Below are 21321 nucleotides of genomic sequence, written 5' to 3' on the forward strand. Positions count from 1 at the left end.
CAATGAAATTGTATGCAAAAAAAATCTAAACAAGCATGACGCATTTTTGAAAAAAAGTACTGTGAGTCGAGGTTAAAATAGATCTCTTTGAACACTATGATCACAGGTATGTGCGGAGAAAAATAGGCACATCATTTTCAGGAAAAGAACATCTTGCCAACCATTAAGCAGTGGGGTGGATCAATCATGCTTTGGCTTTGGGTTTGACCAGGGGTTCCCAAACTTTTACATGCCACTGTAAGGGAGATCAGGGGACATCATTACTCATTATACAAGAGGAATCAGGTTGGTATTATTGCTATATTTGGGGATCAGGTGGCATCGTTGTTATATGTGGAGGGATCAAGGGACTTTATTACTATATATCTAAAAATCACGGGCTTTATGACTATATATGGTGAGATCGGATGGCACTATTACTCTACTTGGGGGAAATTAGGAGGCATTATTAGTATATTTTGGGGGCATTATTTCTCTATTTGGAGGCATTATTATTACATGTACTCATAGAGGGATGATCATGAGACTTTATTACTCTATTTGGGGCAATTTAAGGGGCATTACTTCTATATAGGAAGGGAATCAGGGGGCACTGTTACTATTTATAGGAGATGATGATGAGAAATTATTACTCTGATGCAATATGGGGGCATTATTACTCTTATTGGGGGCTCAGGTGGCATTGTTACTATATATATGGGGGAATCGGGGCATTATTACTATATATGGAGGAATCAGTGGGCATTATTACTGTATATGGGGGAATAGAGGAGCATTATTACTATATATGGGGGAATAGAGGGGCATTATAGCTAGGGAAATTAGAGGGCTTTATTTGGGGCAATCAAGGGGCATTATGACTACATATAAATTGGAAATCAAGAGCTATTGAGCTATTATTACTCTATATGAGGTGAATCTGGGGGCTTTATTATTATATATGGGGGTACAGCAGGCAGATAATGGAGGGGTAAAAATTGCGTGATGAATTGTAATTCCTTAAGTGTCCTTGTACATTGCACTTGGACTTACCTATTCCATATCCTTGTGCACAGTCAATCACCAATCGATCGATAGCAGAAAGATGGGGGGGTTCACAAGGTCCTTTCATGGAGTCACACAACTGGAAACTGCCACTCCAAGTCCCATCCTTCTGACAGCGGATAATATTATGTCCCAAGTCCTGCATTGCGACATATAAATATATGTCATTCGTGAACAATAAAAATAACATCCATTTATCATAAAAGTCGCCAGAACTTTTCATATCTCCTGCAGAAAGCAAAGTATGATCGAAGACGACCCTTTCTTTTAATTGAAACTTCCCTAATAGGCAATACTTGAATACTTTTAAAGATTTTTCTAGAATTTTAACCCCTTCTCAACACATCGGGTGCTGCAGTATGAATAATTTTCCTGAAATATCAGCGACAAGAGCTTGCTCAGATCATTGCTTTTTATCCATTTAGATGCGGCTGTCAACCAGTAATAGCGACATTTAAAGAGGATCTTTAAAAAGTGGCCAGTTTTTGGTCTTGATTCCACAGCGCTCTTGAACATTAAGCATCTTTATTTCTTTTTGATTTCTATTTATTAAATCGACACAAAGCCTTTTTTTAATTCAGCGCTATATCAAGGAGGCGAATCTCACAGGATTTTCTAGAGGCTGACTTTTGGCTCACAGGATTCTCTAGGAGCTGACATTAGGCTCACAGGATTTTCTGGAGGCTGACTTTAGATCACAGGATTCTCTAGGAGCTGACTTTAGGATAACAGGATTCTCTAGAGGCTAACTTAAGGCTCATAGGATTTTCTAGGGGCTGACTTTAGGCTCACAGGATCCTCTAGGGGCTGACTTTAGGATCACAGGATTCTCTAGAGTCTGACTTTAGGCTCACAGGATTCTCTAGGGGCTGATATTAGGCTCACAGGATTTTCTGGAGGCTGACTTTTCTGGAGGCGGACTTTAGGATCACAGGATTCTCTAGGAGCTGACTTTAGGATCACAGGATTCTCTAGAGGCTGACTTTAGGCTCATAGGATTTTCTAAGAGCTCACTTTAGGATCACAGGATTCTCTAGAGGCTGACTTTAGGCTCACAGGATTCTCTAGGGGCTGATATTAGGCTCACAGGATTTTCTGGAGGCTGACTTTTCTGGAGGCGGACTTTAGGATCACAAGATTCTCTAGGAGCTGACTTTAGGATCACAGGATTCTCTAGAGGCTGATTTTAGGCTCATAGGATTTTCTAAGAGCTCTCTTTAGGATCACAGGATTCTCTAGAGGCTGACTTTAGGCTCATAGGATTTTCTAGGAGCTCACTTTAGGATCACAGAATTCTCTAGGAGCTGACTTTAGGCTCACAGGATTCTATAGGGGCTGACTTTAGGATCACAGGATTCTCTAGGAGCTGATTTTAGGCTCACGGGATTCTCTAGAGGCTGACTTTAGGATCACAGGATTTTCTACGAGCTGACTTTAGGATCACAGGATTCTTTAGGGGCTGACTTTAGGCTGAGCAACGCCCCTTGGAAAAGACAAAAAAAAATAGCACTAAGTAAAAGAGCCTGTATCTCTGAAGCCTTATGGCTGATTTAAATATAAATATATAAAAGAAAAAAATGGAATACTTTGGGGAGAAGCAGAAACAAAATAAGAATAAAAATGATGCACTTTTGACCTGGCGATAGGTCCTCTTTAAATAGCGCATTTTTGTGTGCACTGACTCTCAATGGCTTCCTCCATAATAAGATCGCAGGGTGCTGTCATGCCAGCTGAGGGTCTGCGGAAAGCCCCGTGGCTGTTATCTTAATCCTCATATGATGCCTAACCCATGGCTAGGCTTTGTATCCTAGGAAAATCTCATAAAACCTATGATAAAAGGAGATGAAATGATCACGGGTTCAGGGACGCCAAAGAACATAAAAAATAAAAATAAAAATTCTACAGAAAAAAAATATCTAAAAATTTGAATCACTCCCTCCCTTTTTTGTTAATAAAGAAATAAAAAATAAACATATTTGGTAACATTTCTTTTTTTAAAGTCAGATCTATGAAAATATAATGACAATTAATCGAAAAGCAAAAATGCCGTACAGAGAAAACAAAAGTTGAGAGACGCAACAAATGTGAATTTTTGGTCACCACATCTTCCTAAAAAATGCAATAAAAGGGCTAAAAATGGCATCAACAAAAACATCAGCTAGCCAAATAAAAAAAACAAGCTGTTACACTGCTCAATAGATGGAAAAATAACAAAGGTAAAGGGGTCTGAGAAAATAAGCAACATAAACCAAATTTTGAATTTTAAAAAAATTTTATATTCTTTTTTTAACACTTAAATTGCAAACAAAAAAAACTGAACATATTTTATATCACTTTCATCTACTGCTACTGACCTGGGCAATCAAATTTTCAGGTTATTTTATTTTTCATTGAATAACGTATAAAACAAAATCCGAAAAAAGTTATCGTTCTTGGAAGAAGGAAACGAAAAACATGAAAGTGCAAAAAAAATATATATTATAAAGGGATAAAATAAAAAGTATTCCTCTAGCCACAAATAAAAACCTTGACTGTGCATTTGACCTTCATGGTCATCTCTCTCTCTGGTTGAGTTTGTCCAACTTTTTTCTCCCTAGACCTCTCACGCTTTCAGTTCTCGGAGCTGGAAGCAGCCTGTTGCCCACTACACCTTTCAGCTATGTGTCATGCTAGAAAAATATCTACAGTATGTCTGTAAACTGTTAAACAATTTCTGATACTAACAGCAAAGGATGTACATCATTAACATGAGCAATCATAAGTTGAAATCTCCGGTAATAGGCTTTGTTGACTCACCGACTGACTCACCGACTGGTTGTTGCTGTCATTGCATGGCAGTCTACATTCACTGCTGTACTGAAATCCACTGGTACACTGGTAGAGCCCCATGAACATAATATGAGGAGGTTCGCACATTACAGGGACACATTCTCCAAATTGCCAGCCCCCATCCTTAGTGCATTGAATTTTGAATGCCTTCCTTCCCCAAAGGAAAATAAAGACATAAGCAAATGTGAGTACGGTAAATGCTTGGAACATGAACGGTCTTAGAAACACGCAAGGTTATATCATGAAAGACTTACTTTCTTATCTTCTTTGCAGATTCTGGCACGTGATATCCCACCTTACACCTGTACTTGCAGAAAGAGCCCACCTTGTGGTCATTAAAAAGGCAACGATCTGTCTGCAGGACAGCGTTAGGCAAAGGTGGTGGTGCCGTGCACATAAGTTCACAGATGGCTTCTGGAAATGACCACAGACCATCCTCTAAGCAAGTTAACACATTGTTAGTACCTGAAAAGACACAATTATGGATACAATTATTGTTTTGCCTAAAAACATACTACAACCCAAACAAAGTCAACGCTCATCGCCCGATTCCACCACTACAATACTCATCCACCATCTCCAAGATCTTACTCCAATTTCAGACATCTTGTGGCCTTAGGGTATGTTCACATGATGTATTTCTCAGGAATGCAAGCCTGACGAGTTTTTCTAGAGGAAAATTTTTAAGGACGCACCTGAGTTTTTTCCCAAAAATTTATTATGGGGTTTGCAGGAAATCTCGTACTGCTGTAATATAAATGTTGCTTTTTTTCCTTTTGGTTCAGCAAGAGTTAATGTCAGCCTCTTACTAGCAGCTGCTTTTAGGCTGGTCAGTTGATATTGGTTGGTAACCACTCCCACCATCCTTTAAATAGTCACATGACCCATCAGCTGATCAATGGTAATAGAGTTATTCTATGCAGACCAGACTGGAGTGAGGAACTCTCTTTTACTGGTGGTGTTTCTGCTGCTGCTGGAATTCAGATACCAGGTGATTTTTTCTATGCTGCTGTGGAGCTTGGCAGCAGAGCCTGAAGCTGATTATTTTGTTCCTGTTTCTTTGTCTGTCCCGTGTTTGTCACTTTCCCTGTGCTTAAACCATCTGCAGTGGTGAGGCTATCGTACTTACCGACAATGCACTAGCCAGGGTATATTGATGTGACAATCAGGGAGTAGGCACATAATGGTGGCAGGGAAAAGGACCCAAATAGGGCGTTAGGGGAATTTAGGGACAGGCATAAGTTGGTGTCAGGACGTGTACCATCCCTTGCTCCCTACATTTAGAGCTTTCCTTTCCCTGTTTCCATCCCGTTGTAGTTGTATTATGTGTCATCCGTCGAGCTTACCCGTGTCCGAACGTGACACATTTCCTGAGAAATTTTCTGACATTTTTGACTGCCAGTTGTTTTCTTGAGAATTTTTCCATTTTTGTACTGGCATTTTGCAGACTTTTTTATAACTGCATTCAACAATGAAACAGCAGATTTTGAAACAAAAACACGGAGTAATCTAGGCATCGGCATAGTCAAAAAGTTTTCCAAGGCAAAGCCATTTGTTCACCTTCAGCTTTTGGTTCCAAAATGCATCTCAACTCCATCAATTAAAGGAATGTAAATATGGCATCATTGAGCTTAAAGCTGTTGTCAACCATTAGGAACAATTTTCTTTGTTTCACTTAAATGCAAGTATTTTTGGGTAAATATCTTTTTTGTAATCGGGCTTCATTAACATTTTTCACCATATGCCTTCTACAGCCTCTGTGCTGACCTGTCTAACAGTAACTGCACAATGTGTTAACTGAGAATCCATCAATGATCTTGTTCAAACGTCTGACAGGAGAGTTTTTAACTCTTTTATGTCTTTTTTAAGCTACTTTTAGATGATTTATAACCACAGACCACATCAAAGTTGAAAATATAGGGAAAAAAGAGGCTGTAAATGCAAAATGGTGCAAAATTTGTAATGCAACTGACTTGCAAAAAATAATTTTAGTCCAAAATATATGCATTTCTGTAACCCCCCCCCACACACACACACACAAAACAAAATAATTCCTTTAAAGTTAAAAGGGCATAAGACTACTTTGAATCTCAGAAATAGTAAACACTCAAGCTGTACTTTATTCTCTATGGTTAATAATGCACACTACCTCTCATTTGAGCAGGAGGATAGCACTGAAAGGTGCATTGTTTTGTATAGGTGGTACCAAACGGACAATAAAATGATGCATGGTAGATGTGATTCTTATCAGGTAGGCCACAGTCAACTGATTCACAGGTCACCTGTCTGTTCCATTTTCCATCTCTGCATGTTATAACAATTTGAGAATCAATCTAAAGAACCAAAAAAGGAAAAAAAAAGAGTAAATATATTGCAATAGGAAAAAAGTTATTTACGGCGTATATTTTAGTATTACAGAGTTTGCCCCTTCATTTCTGAACATTCATTTCCCAGGATGTCCACCCTAATTCTCCGTGAATTGAAAGCAGGATTTAAGGAACGGTTTCATGTTGAGGACATCCTCTTTATATTTTGTTTGTATGCTTTACACCTCAAAAAATGAAGGGGCTTTCTTTGTCTTGTTTAAATCCAATTTTTAAAGAGGATCTGTCACTTGCTCAATTAAGATAAATTACTTGTAAAAATCCCAGAATTCTTCTGATTCTGAGGCTCTTTTCGGTTTTGTGCTGCGTCGCTCCACAGCAGAGATATTCACATTTCTTTCTTCTGGAGCCCACTATGTGAAATCTCTGTCTGCAGTCCAACTGGGCATTTTTTCTTAGTTTTCTCTGGAGGCATACGGTTTCACCCCTCCCTCCGAGATGCTGCCAATGATGGCTTGCTGCTGAGCCGTGATTGGCAGTGGTGAACACGCTCTCGCAGAGAAGACTCAGAAACACCCTGTTTAAGTGCAAGTAGAGATTTCACATACAACGCTCCAAAAACAATAAAAGTGAATAAAGACAACAGGCATAACTGAGTCCCCCAAAGTTTTATGCATTTTCCATGCAGCCAGTCCAGATACCAATTAATATGGACATGTGATGTTTCTACACTTTATCAACCAACATCACTAAAAAATGCTCACAGTGATGTCACGTCATAGGAACTTTTCTTATAGGTATGCCACAGGACCCGGATAATACACACAGATATCCCAATACAGGTATAATAAACACATTTAAAGTCATACACAGTACAAGAATAATACACACAGTGATGTCACAATACAAATAAACACAATGATATCACAGTACAGGGATAATACACATTGTGTTCCCAGTAGAGGAATAATAAACACTGCGATGTCATAGTACATTAGTAATAATAATAAATGCAAGCATGTCACAATACAGGGATAATAACTGAAGTGATTTCACAATACAGAGATAATAGACAGGGTGGGCCATTATATGGCTACACCTAAATAAAATGGGAATGATTGGTGATATGAACTTCCTGCTTGTGACACATTAGTATATTGGAGGGGGAAAACTTTTCAGAATGGGTGGTAACAATGGCGGCCATTATGAAGTCGGCCATTTTAGATCCAACTTTATTTTTTCAAACGGGAAGAGGGTCATGTGACACATCAGGCTTATTGAGAATTTCACAAGAAAATCAATGGTGTGCTTGGTTTTAACGTAACTTTATTCTTTCAGGGGTTATTTACAAGTTTCTCTTTGTTTTCAGCCATTGACATGTCGCAGAGGTTAACACGTGAGGAGTGGATAGGAATTGTGTTGATGTCTGGTGAACGCAGTACCCGGGTCATTGCAGCAGATTTCAATGCAAGACACCTTGCGCAAGAAAATTGTCACCATTCCCATGTTATTTAGATGTCTCCATATAAATGGCCCACCCAAAAAGTTTGCCTCATCACTGAACATAATGTTCTGTGTAAACTGAGGGTCCTGTTCCAATTTTTGTTTTGACCATTCTGCATATTCAGCGCACTGATCTGGCATCAGTCGAACATTCCTACGGCAGATATTAGCTGCTCAAAAATGACACCCTTACAAAATCCAGCTGCTGCAGCATCTCAACAAGGATGACCCAGATCGGCGCGCTGAATTTAAATAATGGGCAAAACAAAAATTGGAACAGGACCCTCAGTTTACAGAGAACATTATGTTCAGTGATGAGGCAAACTTTTTTGAGTGGGCCATTTATATGGATACGCCTAAATAACATGGGAATGGTGACAGTTTTCTTGCGTAGGGTGTCTTGCATTGAAATCTGCTGCAATGACCCGGGTACTGCGTCCACCAGACATCAACACAATTTCTATCCACTACTCACATGTTAACCTCTGCGACATGTCAATGCCTGCGACATGTCAATGGCTGTAAACAAAGAGAGACTTGTAATTAACTCATGAAATAATAAAGTTATGTTAAAACCAAGCACACCTACTACAAGATAACGCAGACAGTAATGCACACATGATACACCTTCAAGATAACGCAGACAGTGATGCGCACATGATACACCTACAAGATAATGCAGACAGCGATGCGCCCATGATACACCTACAAGATAATGCAGACAGTGATGCGCACATGATACACCTACAAGATAACGCAGACAGTGATGCGCCCATGATACACCTACAAGATAACACAGACAGTGATGCACACAAAACACCTACGAGATAACGCAGACAGTGATGCACACAATACACCTACGAGATAACGCAGACAGTGATGCACACAATACACCTACGAGATAACGCAGACAGTGATGCACACATGATACACCTACAAGATAACGCAGACAGTGATGGCACATGATACACCTACAAGATAACGCAGACAGTGATGCACATATGATACACCTACAAGATAATGCAGACAGTGATGCGCACATGATACACCTACAAGATAATGCAGACAGTGATGCACACATGATACACCTACAAGATAATGCAGACAGTGATGCACACATGATACACGTACAAGATAACGCAGACAGTGATGCGCACATGATACACCTATAAAATAATGCAGTGATGTGCACATGATACACCTGCAAGATAACGCAGACATTGATGCACACATGATACACCTACAAGAAAACGCAGACAGTGATGCGCACATGATACACCTACAAGATAATGCAGACAGTGATGCACACGTGATACACCTACAAGATAACGCAGACACTGATGCACACATGATACACCTACAACATAATGCAGACAGTGATGCACACATGATACACCTACAAAATAACAGACAGTGATGCACACATGATACACCTACAAAATAACAGACACTGATGCACACATGATACACCTATAAAGTAATGCAGTGATGCGCACATGATACACTTACAAGATAACACAGACAGTGATGCACACATGATACACTTACAAGATAACACAGACAGTGATGCACACATGATACACTTACAAGATAACACAGACAGTGATGCACACATGATACACCTACAAGATAATGCAGACAGTGATGCACACATGATACACCTACAAGATAATGCAGACAGTGATGCACACATGATACACCTACAAGATAACGCAGACAGTGATGCGCACATGATACACCTACAAGATAATGCGGACAGTGATGGGCACATGACACACCTACAAGATTACGCAGACAGTGATGCACACATGATACACCTACAAGATAACGCGGACAGTGATGGGCACATGATACACCTACAAGATAACGCAGACTGTGATGCGCACATGATACACCTACAAGATAACATGGACAGTGATGTGCACATGATACACCTACAAGATAATGCAGACACTGATGTGCACATGATACACCTACAAGATAATGCAGACAGTGATGCGCACATGATACACCTACAAGATAACGCAGACAGTGATGCACACATGATACACCTACAAGATAACGTGGTCAGTGATGTGCACATGATACACCTACAAGATAACGCAGACAGTGATGCGCACATGATACACCTACAAGATAACACAAACAGTGATGCACACATGATACACCTACAAGATAACACAGACAGTGATGGCACATGATACACCTACAAGATAATGCAGACAGTGATGCACACATGATACACCTACAAGATAACGCAGACAGTGATGCGCACATGATACACCTACAAGATAATGCGGACAGTGATGGGCACATGACACACCTACAAGATTACGCAGACAGTGATGCACACATGATACACCTACAAGATAACGCGGACAGTGATGGGCACATGATACACCTACAAGATAACGCAGACTGTGATGCGCACATGATACACCTACAAGATAACATGGACAGTGATGTGCACATGATACACCTACAAGATAATGCAGACACTGATGTGCACATGATACACCTACAAGATAATGCAGACAGTGATGCGCACATGATACACCTACAAGATAACGCAGACAGTGATGCACACATGATACACCTACAAGATAACGTGGTCAGTGATGTGCACATGATACACCTACAAGATAACGCAGACAGTGATGCGCACATGATACACCTACAAGATAACACAAACAGTGATGCACACATGATACACCTACAAGATAACGCAGACAGTGATGGCACATGATACACCTACAAGATAATGCAGACAGTGATGCACACATGATACACCTACAAGATAACGCAGACAGTGATGCGCACATGATACACCTACAAGATAACACAAACAGTGAAGGACACATGATACACCTACAAGATAACGCAGACTGTGATGCGCACATGATACACCTACAAGATAACGCAGACAGTGATGCGCACATGAGACACATACAAGATAACGCAGACAGTGATGGCACATGATACACCTACAAGATAATGCAGACAGTGATGCACACATGATACACCTACAAGATAACACAAACAGTGAAGGACACATGATACACCTACAAGATAACGCAGACTGTGATGCGCACATGATACACCTACAAGATAATGCAGACAGTGATGCACACATGATACACCTACAAGATAACGCAGACAGTGATGCGCACATGATACACCTACAAGATAACACAGACACTGATGCACACATGATACACTTGCAAGATAATGCAGACAGTGATGCACACATGATACACCTACAAGATAACGCAGACTGTGATTTGACAGTGAATGGTTACTGCACACAGTGATGTCACAATACTGAGATTACGCACTGGTGTTTTGGGACTGTTGGGAATTCTTCAAGTATAGAAACGAAGTACAACTAGTTGTGCCCCCTAAATTCAAGGAGAATCCATGTGCCTCCAAAATGAACAGTGGAATGTAATTGATTGCAATTGGCAATTAATCTACTTTTTAAATGAACTAGTTTTTAGTTATGTGTCATGCAGAACATCGCAGACAAAACGGAACCTTTACATGATTGAACCCATGAAGGACAGAGATGTAATAAATGCTGGACGGAGCTGTGCTCGCCGGGCTGTCACCAGGGTTTAATTCCCCAAGGAGTATTTTAGGGAAGTGACAATGTGGAACAATATTTCCCTCTTCTACCATATGTGTTTTCAAGCCTTCAGACTGAGATCAAAGGCCTTGGATGGCTTCACTGCCAGAACACCTCAATGGCTTCCATCAAGGAAGTTCTGACCTGTCTGGCTTTGATAAAGGATTATTTTAGGAAGAGTAATGGCCGTCCGTAGCTGCAAGATGTGCCACACACAAACACAACGCGCCGATCACTTACACATGGAAGTCACTATGTCTATGGAACAAATGTGCTCTGGGGTTTATCATAAAAGACATTTCACAAGTAGCGAAGTTGTGTTTGTGACAAGTGTGAAAATGTTTATGAGGGAACATAACAAGATATAAGATCACTGATCTACAGTCAGGCTGCTACTGCATGCGAAAAGATGGAGATAATATACACTTTCACCCTGTCGTTTTATTATTTTTATATCTTAAATCAACAGTGTTCATGGAGATAAGAAACTTTGTAATATATCTTATCAGAGAATTCTGCTTTTTTCTCCTCCTGGACTGATCTTTCATTCTCAAAATTCTTAATTATTGGGTAAAATCTGCATTTAGTGAATACAAATGTTCCCATTCCTGAGATAGATGACAGTTGGTGCTCATAAAGTTCTATATAATTTGCAGTAGAATGTTTATATCTGCCTTTCGCTCCTCCCCCAACCCATAGAATTTGAAAAGCACCAAGTGTCACCTCCTATTCATCATGTAACGCTCCAGGACTGGCTGCAGCACCCGGCAAAGCCACCCAGATCCAGAACACACTGTGCCCGACTAAGCACTGGAAACACCGGCCATTTTTTATCTTGACCAGCATGTCTCAATCTCGCACCATGTCTTCTGCCTCCTTTTTAAAGAAGGCCCTCCTCCACCTCCTCCTTCTCCCAAGCCTCCTCCTCTTCCTCTTCCACCTCCTCCCATCAAAGTTTTTACCCTCGTAATATATTGCAATCATCATGTTATATAGCACTCTGAACTTACAATTGCTCATTTTGCCTTTCTAGCCAGTTAATTGTTGTCTTTTCTCTGCTCTATGAAGAAACAGGAAGTCTCTTGTCCCTGCATTTATCATTCCCCTCTTTGCAGAAATCTACTGTGCATGCTTGTAGAACTGCATTTTTTTTTAAAAAATGTGCAACATGTCAATTCTTTCAGCATTGTCACGGCGTTTACTCACTAGAAAGTGCAAAAACTGCAAAAAACGCAACCATTCATGTTTGCTGCATTTTTGGTGACTAAAAGTAATTATATTAAACATGTACTGGAGAAAAATGGCACATTTTGCCTGTAGAACAATAAACATGGCAAAAACGCAACTTGGGAACACCGTGTTAGGGCTGGCAGCACGCACCGAGTAAATATAGATGTTATTATTGGTGCGTTCGCAGCCCGGAGTCAACCGTGCAGGAGGAGAACCTGCTGCTAGCAAATGGAACTATATGGCGGTATAAGCTAGCTCTGTTACTTCACAGAGTCACCGTGATAGAAAAGCACTGTGTCCTGTTAAGCTCACAGGAGTACACAGCTTACTGCTGAGCTGATAGCAGTCAGTGGTCATGCAGTCAGAGAATCACACAAACAATTCCTCACCGGAGATGCCGGTATTCTAGTGGCTTATTTCAGCCGGGCCCTGAATACATGCGAACAAACTCTTCACTGGAGGTGCCGGTGTTCTAATGGCTTATTTCAGCTGAGCCCTGACCACAAGCATACATGACCACACTGGCGCAAAGTTCATGACAAAGATTGATACTAGCGCATGGCCATGCGGCCATGCAAACCTTTTATAGTTGCAGCAACTTCAGGACCTTCATAGAGGACCAATGGGAGTTGCTTCAGGACCTGAGCATGTGACCCCTGACCTCTAATGAGAGGTCTTCCTTTGGGCATGCTCAGAAGGGAGAAAGCAGGACTTATTCCCAGAAGCGAGTCCTCGCCGCTGACCAGTACTAGCTATAATGGCAGAGCCTGGAAGAACAGCAGTAGCCAGACGCAGAGTATCTGCCTGAGCCAGACGCATGCTCCACTGCGGCTGGAGAAGAATGGGAGACCGCAGCAGAGATAGCTCGAGATTCCCCCTGTGCAGAGGCGGGAACTCGAGCCCTAACACACCGCCTTACGTTTTTCAATAAAAATTAGGGTGTTTTTTTTACATTGAAGCTGGAAGCTCCATTGGAAATTCTTCGTTTTTATAGAAAGTATAATCTGGCCCTACAACGAATTAGACGTCACCAGTGATATCTGTGGCTCATCGAATTTGGCATAATCTTATGGCTTCCTTTTGGACAGGAATTACAATTGTGTTGCTTTTGAGAATACATATGGATATGTATTTCTTATTTTCTTTGGGTTTGGGGTTTGTGAGATTATTTATGCAATATTAAACTGTTATTTTCCAAAAACAGATCATCATTTGACTTAAAGACCATTGTTATGTTCATGTCGTATCTACAAGCCTGGAACAAACTGCTGTCTCCACCACTTGACAATTTTACCAATTTCTCTCTATGACTCTTTCACCAATTCTTCACTTCATTACTTAGGAATAGTGCAGTTCTGTTATAGAGGGGCGTGCGGAGTACTACACAGGAGCTCTCTACCCAGGTACAAGGGAATAGGTACCACAAGGGCTACACTACTCACTCTCCATAGGGCTCATAGCAGCCATATGGTCTCCCTCTATGTCTCATGCACAAACCCGATCTAATCGATATCAGTTACCAGTGCGTTCCTGAGCATGATTTACTATACAAAATAGACATACAGCTATTGTGGTATATGGGGTTTTCTAGAATGTAGAGTTATAAGTATTAAAATCTTAATGATATATCATTACTAGTGATGAGCGAGTGTGTTCTTTACTCGAGTTTTCCGAGCATGCTCGGGTGGTCTCCGAGTATTTTGGGTGTGCTCATAGATTATGTTGGGGCCCCTGAAGCTGCATAATTTGTGGCTGCTAGACAGCCTGAACACATGTGGGGAATCCTTAACAAACAGGAAAGGATTCTCAGAGCAGTCTCTCGTAGAGAGCATGGAGTATTCTTGCGTATAGAGGAGTCAGGAGAACTTGTTGCCTGACGAAACAATCAACTGAACCATTGTTTGAAATAGCTCCAACAAAGTGTTATTAATCCACACAGCGGGGAAGCCCACTCAGTGCACAGGTAATTGCATGAACTGATGCTGCAAGCATGTATACTGCAGTAAGTGCTCCGTGAGCCGGGGTGCCACTCCAAAGAAAATAGCCACAATATATACAAAAATTAAAAGGAACGAATGGCACTCACCGGTTAAAAAACTTTGCTATTCCAATATTTTAAAACATCGGCGTCGGGAGGATGGGAGCAGGAGTTTGTCTGACAGATGTCTATTATTTATGGGGTCCTTTTTGATAATCGTTAGCACTGAAATAACTACATTAGTCTGGAAGTCAACAGTCTACGGGAAGACCAGTTGTCCTCTTTGTGCGCTTCATCGTTATCAAAGAAACGCTAACGAGGAGGTAGAGTTAACTGTTACCTATGCAGAATGGCTGTCTCCAGCACACACCAGGTATATATCACAAGTGGACAATGAAAATTTAATTTCAAAAAGTGTCTCTGTGATAATCCATGATCAAAACAATCTACCGGTTTCAGGTGTTGGGATTTTTGGCCTTGGGAAACCCGTAGAAAAGTAATATCGACCTAAATTCGCACTCATGTTTGGTATGTCTAGGTAGCTAAAATATGCATGGAACAGTTATATTGTTACTCTGGGAGGCTATTTTTGGAAGATATGACAATTATACAAGTCCTGCCACCATTTTTCCTTGCATATTATTAGCCATCCTCCTCTCAGCTGAACACGAGGAAGATTGAGCTGTCTGATTGGGAGTTTGGACTCTTTAAAATCTCTCATCAAGAGGGATAGACTCGGGAGATGCAACAAGGACTGTTGATCTGCCTGAATTTCAGCAGTGCTCCTCAGCATTCACCAATCTAATTAGTGAGAGGTCTCTTTATTTAACCGAGTACTGTTTTGACCTTTATATAATAAATCTAAGAATTACTACATTTTTCCTGGCTGCTATAAATATACCCACAATCTCAAAGAAGGAAAGTATCTTCTAGGTGGTTTGCCCTGTGAATTTTTACTCGAATGTCAGCCAATATAGATATCTTGCTGTTCTAAAAAAAAATGGCGAGTGGTGAAAGTAGGTTTGGAGTGGATGTGGGAACTGTTACCTTGGCTCATAGAAGTGTGAGTATGAGAAGTGGAGTAACCCTTTACATTCGCATATGAGTCATGTGTGCCTTGAGCGGTCAATCTGTGACATTAAAATGTGAAAGATTTTTAAATACTTGTTAAAAAATATAAAAACCCACATATTTTTATAAAACCCACATTGAGGTCCACAATCGGGCTTCTCTCTCAGCATCTGTGCTAATTCACAGGTGTCCAAATCATTGCAGGGAGAGTGCGTCCCCACCGCTCCTGTGTCACAAACTATGATGGATGTTCACATTGCAGTGTAGCTCATGTCAGCAGGTGCCATAAGGAGGGAGTTGCATAGTGAATTTTTCTAAAAATGCAATTGAAAAGTGTTTTTTTCAATAAAAGGGAACCAAGAAAATCCCTCCAATTTAAACTCTGAAATGTAACATTTAACTTTAAATAGTCAAACCTAATAATGGAATCGCGATTGCATCCAATGGTCCCGGGTAAATAAGGTACTGTTCATATTGGAGTTTTGGCTACAGCAGACTGACGCTCCGCATTATTTTAGTCTAACATATGAATATATAACTGTTTCTCAATAAGGTAAGAATTTTCCTAGCTCAGAGAGAATATTCTCCATCTTTCTGAGAAGTACACTAACAATTACAGTTGCAGGGACTGTAAAGTGCAGCAGATGGCAGTCTTGAAATGGTACTCTTAAGAAAAAAAATAAAAAGCTGTAATAAAACGAGTTGACACTAGTCCTCTATAAGATACTGATGAGGCTCATAATATTGTATCACATTGTACATAATAAAGCATGTGACATCAGAGTAATGCCACTGACACACGCGACTAAAACACAAAAGTCGTCAAAGCAAATAAATTCACGTTTCCTCTTACACTATTATCTGTACGCACTTAATATAAGTGAGTTTCCTAAGAATTCCAGCTGCAGTGATATTTCACAGCATAAGGTCTTCTTCACACATCCGTTTTCTATGTCCGTATGCGGTCCGTTTTTTGAAGGCCCGCAAATACAGACATATGCATGCCTGTTGTATTCAATGGTGGTGTAAGGTTTTTCGGTGTGTCTGTGTTAAAAAACCCACAGACATGTCAGGTTTTTTGTGCAGCATGGTAAAATGCGTGCTGCACACGTGCACACTGAAGACACATGGATGACTTCAGTGTGTCATCAGTTTGACTCGTCCCAGCGCCTGGTAATAAGCAATACAGTTAGAGCTGATACCAGGCACCAGTTGGCTGCTGAAGGCAGGTCTCAACATTGTCTCCTGCTCGTGCTGAGATCAGTGCGACCAGGAAACAAAGAAAGAAGTAGTATTCAGCCACCGATGCCTGGGGAGAAGCGGTACAGTTCTCACTGATTCCAGGTGCCGGGTGCCTGCTGAAGGCAGTTCTCATCATTGCCTCCTGATCAGCATGACCAGGAAATAATGATGGGAGTTGTATTCAGCCCCCACTGTGTTATTTTCATAACCAGCAGAGGAAAAGCCCCCACTGGGGGCTGATGTTAATAACCTGGGACACGGGACAATACCCCATAAGGTTTCCAGGCTATTAATAACAGCTCACAGCTGTTTGTTTAGTCTTTTCTTGTGAATTTACGGGGAGATGCAGAAAAAAGGTTAGGTTCACCCTATATATTCTAACCAGCAAAGGCTAAGCAGACAGCCTGGGAAAGGGTCAGAGACATTGCCCTCTACCCCAAGGCTACCAACATCAGTTCTCAGCCACCCCAGAAATGGTGCATCCATAAGATGTGCCAAATCTTGCGCTTAGCCTTGCTCTTCCCACTTGCCCTGTGGCGGTAGCAAGTAGGGTTAATATTTGTGGGGTTACTGTCACCTTTGTATTGTCAGGTGACATCAACCCACAGGTTAGTAATAGAGAAGTGTCTATAAGATGCCCCCATTACTGACCCCATAGTAAATATACACACAGCAAGAATAAAGTCCTTTTTTTAAATAGTACAAAACACCCTGTTTAACATATTTATTTAAAAATAAAAAAACACAGTTATTCTCACCTTATGCCCATTCCATTAAAGCCCTTGTCCCCTGTAAAAAACAGAAACAAATAAACAACCATATACTCACCTTACGCCGATTCAATTGAAGTCCTTGTCTCCTGTAAAAAAGAAAAATAATAAACCACCATATCCCTCACCTCTCCTACCTACTGTACCATGCATAATCCATCTCAGTGATAACTGCTTTACAACCTGAACGGTGCCAAGATGCGACAGTCCAGGCTGAAGAGCAGGATCCAATGAGGTGCTGCATGCATAGATTCAGTAACCGGCAGTGACATCATAGAAATCACTGCCGCTCATTGATGTCGAGTTCCCACACTTCATTGCGAGCTGCCCGATGAACCGCGAGCACCAAACTTTATTTTTTTATTTTTAAATAAATGTGTTAAAAATGATGTTTTGTGTCATTTCAAATAAAGGATTGTATTCTTGCTATGTGTTTATTTACAATGTGACTATGACTACCCTACTTTGCACCTTGTTCAGTAAAATGCCTTTGGAGTGCATATTTAAAGGCAGTACTCAGCTCAATTAAACCAGTCTAACCTTTTTTTCATTAAAGGGGCATTCTCAATTTTGAAAGTTATCCTCTATTTATAAGATAGGGAATAATTTGATAACTTCCTAATTGCTGGGGATTTGACAGCTGGGATTCCCACTGTTTCCGAAAACCAGGTCTCAAAGGTCAATCATGTGCATTAAGGCTCCATTTATTCTAAATAGAGCCACAGTAGGTTGCCAAAAACTGCACTTGGCTGGTCTTCAGCATTCCCAGAAGAATGAATAGAGTGACAGTTCGTATGATCAACCACTGCTCCTTTCACATTGGTGTCTTTTGAGCCATGGTTTTTGGGTGTCACAGAAGTCAAACCCCCAGTGATCAAGAAGTTATCTCCTATCATATGGATGACTAGAAAAACCCTTTTAAATCAGTCAATTTCATAGGTAATAATAATAGCTTATAACAATTTATGTTTCAAATCTCTACAGTTCTACTTCTGGTGTGCTTGGCCATGCTTCGCTACTATGTCACAAACATAGTTTATACTAGTTTTATATCCCATCCCCCTATTCCCTTGTCATTCTTTGCTTTAGAGGATTTTAATATGGTATTACTAAAATGTTTTGAGAGAATCTATTATTATTATTTATTGTTATAGCGCCATTTATTCCATGGCGCTTTACATGGGAGGAGGGGTATACATAATAAAAACAAGTACAATAATCTTAAACAATACAAGTCATAACTGGTACAGGAGGAGAGAGGACCCTGCCCGCGAAGGCTCACAATCTACAAGGGATGGATGAGAATACAGTAGGTGAGGATAGAGCTGGTCATGCAGCTGTTTGGTTGGTCGGTTGTTACTGCAGGTTGTAGGCTTGTCAGAAGAAGTGGGTCTTCAGGCTCTTTTTGAAGGTTTCGATGATATCTATGGATTCTGTATCCCCCTGTCACGCTCATGCCCTGACTGGTGGGTGTGAGCTCGGGGGGTTTGTGGCCCCACTGTGCCACGAACAAGACTACCCTGGAAGAGGCATGATTATGAGAGCTGCCTTGGCCTTCACTGGAGCCTCTGATGGTGAGGTCAGACTTTGTGCGGCAGGCAGCTGTCAGGTGTTACTCCAGGGTGGTGTCTGGCTGTGGCTGCTGATCCCACTTGGAACGGCAGGAACGGCAGAGACACAGGGCTGGCAGGAAAGGCAGAGACACAAGGCTGGCAGGAACGGCAGAGACACAGGGCTGGCAGGAAAGGCAGAGACACAGGGCTGGCAGGAACGGCAGAGACACAGGGTTGGCAGGAACGGCAGAGACACAGGACTGTCAGGAATGACAGAGACACAGGGCTGGCAGGAACGGCAGAGACACAGGGCTGGCAGGAAAGGCAGAGACACAGGGCTGGCTTGTAGGAACGGTTGAGTCACAGGGCTGGCAGGAACGGCTGAGACACAGGGCTGGCAGGAACGGCTGAGACACAGGGCTGTCAGGAATGGCTGAGACACAGGGCAGGTTGGTGTGGTGTATGAAGGAACAGGGAGGGACCTGTTCACACAGGAGGTGCAGGTACGGATATGATATATGAAGAAACAGGTTGGGACCTGTTCACACAGGAGATGCAGGTAAGGAAACAAGCAGGAAGGAATGAAGTATGAAGGAACAGGTTGGGACCTGTTCACACAGGAGGTGCAGGTACGGAAACAAGCCGGAAGGAAAGGAGCAAGAAGAAACAGGTTGGGACCTGTTCACACTGGAAGAGAACCGCAAGGCTGCAGATAGGAGCGGTAGAGAAGCAAGAGAGAGCAGCAACAGAAGCTAAGCAGAGCAGAACCGCAAGGAATGCGGAGAGGAGATACAGTTAGATTTCTTCAGAAGCAGAAGCTAAGCAGAGCAGAACAGCAAGGAATGCGGAGGTGAGCTGCAGCAAGAGATTTCTGCAGCAGCAGGAGCGGAGCAGAGTAGAACGGAGCAGAGGTAAAGCTGCAGGAGAGTAGAGCACAGGCAAAGTCACAAGGGTACAGAGCAGGCAGAGCCGCAAAAGTGCGGAGCATAGGCAGAGAGGACACAAGGAAAGACAACAGTGAAAGAAGCCACAGACAAGGAGACAAGGTAGGACGAAGTTCAGACAAGGTAATGGAACAAGACAAGGTATAAGAACAAAGACACAGGGACCAGGATATTCTGCCTCCTGGAGGGTGGACAGACCAAAACAAGGCAAAGCAAGGACACAGACACTGAGACCAGGATATACAGCCTCCTGGAGGGCAGACCAACAAGAACAAGGCAAAGCTAAGAGTAGATCCTCCAGAGAAGGAGAAACACAGAGCAAGGCCTGGCAGCTCAGAAGCAAAACACTAACTGAGTTAACACATTGCACAGGCCCAGTCCACAGGGTGGAGCTGTCCTAAATACTGGAGGCCTCTTGGTAATTTGTCAGGAACAGATTAGACAGGTGCACCCTGATTCTGTAAGAACCAGAGAGTTCTAGCGCCGCCCCCCTATGCACACAGCCAGGAAGCATGCACAGAATATGGAGCTGGCAACAAACAGAAACCACAACATGACCTGGAACAGTGGGTAAGATAGTGTGAGAGATGAGAGGCCATGCCATGATGCCAGCAGAGTTGTTACACCCGCATACTAGAAATGTAAAAATCAAACTCATTCTCAAACCTTGTAAAGAAAGAAAGCACAATGGCGGTCTAATGAAGACACCATGTACATGTTTACATTGTAGTTTTTGTAAGAATATTTGGAAGAGCACTAGGCAAGTAGACCATCTAAAGGCTGAGAAATGATATACCGTATATACTCGAGTATAAGCCGAGATTTTCAGCCCAAATTTTTGGGCTGAAAGTGCCCCTCTTGGCTTATACTCGAGTCACGGTCGGCGGTGGGGTCGGCGGGTGAGGGGGAGAGGGCGCTGAGGTATACTCACCTAGTCCCGGCGATCCTGACGCTCCCCCTGCCTGTCACACTGTCTTCGGGTGCCGCAGCTCTTCCCCTGTTCAGCGGTCACGTGGGACTGCTCATTAGAGAAATGATTATGGACTCCACTCCCATAGGGGTGGAGCCGCAAATTTATTTCTCTAATCAGCGGTGCCGGTGACCGCTGACAGAGGAAGAGCTGCGGCACCCGAAGACAGTGTGACAGGCAGGGGGAGCGCCAGGATCGCCGGGACTAGGTAAGTATTTTATATTCACCTGTCCACGTT

General features: G+C 41.9%; 1 protein-coding gene across 2 annotated transcripts in view; it reads right to left on the reverse strand.

Annotated features, from left to right (window-relative positions):
• PAPPA (pappalysin 1) overlaps positions 1–21321 on the reverse strand; it is a 421200-nt gene that overhangs the window by 51062 nt on the left and 348817 nt on the right. Inside the window, exons 15-18 of one of the 2 annotated variants that reach the window (XM_077283454.1) lie at positions 6023–6206; positions 4128–4338; positions 3853–4024; positions 1033–1183 (exon numbers count right to left, since the gene is read on the reverse strand). In XM_077283454.1, coding sequence (XP_077139569.1) covers positions 1033–1183; positions 3853–4024; positions 4128–4338; positions 6023–6206 — 718 coding nt within the window. Of the gene's footprint in view, positions 1–1032; positions 1184–3840; positions 4025–4127; positions 4339–6022; positions 6207–21321 lie in introns of both variants that reach the window. The other variant, XM_077283453.1, reaches the window with a different exon arrangement.

Source organism: Ranitomeya variabilis, chromosome 2 (genome assembly GCF_051348905.1).
Source record: "Ranitomeya variabilis isolate aRanVar5 chromosome 2, aRanVar5.hap1, whole genome shotgun sequence".
Classification (NCBI taxonomy): Eukaryota; Metazoa; Chordata; class Amphibia; order Anura; family Dendrobatidae; genus Ranitomeya; species Ranitomeya variabilis.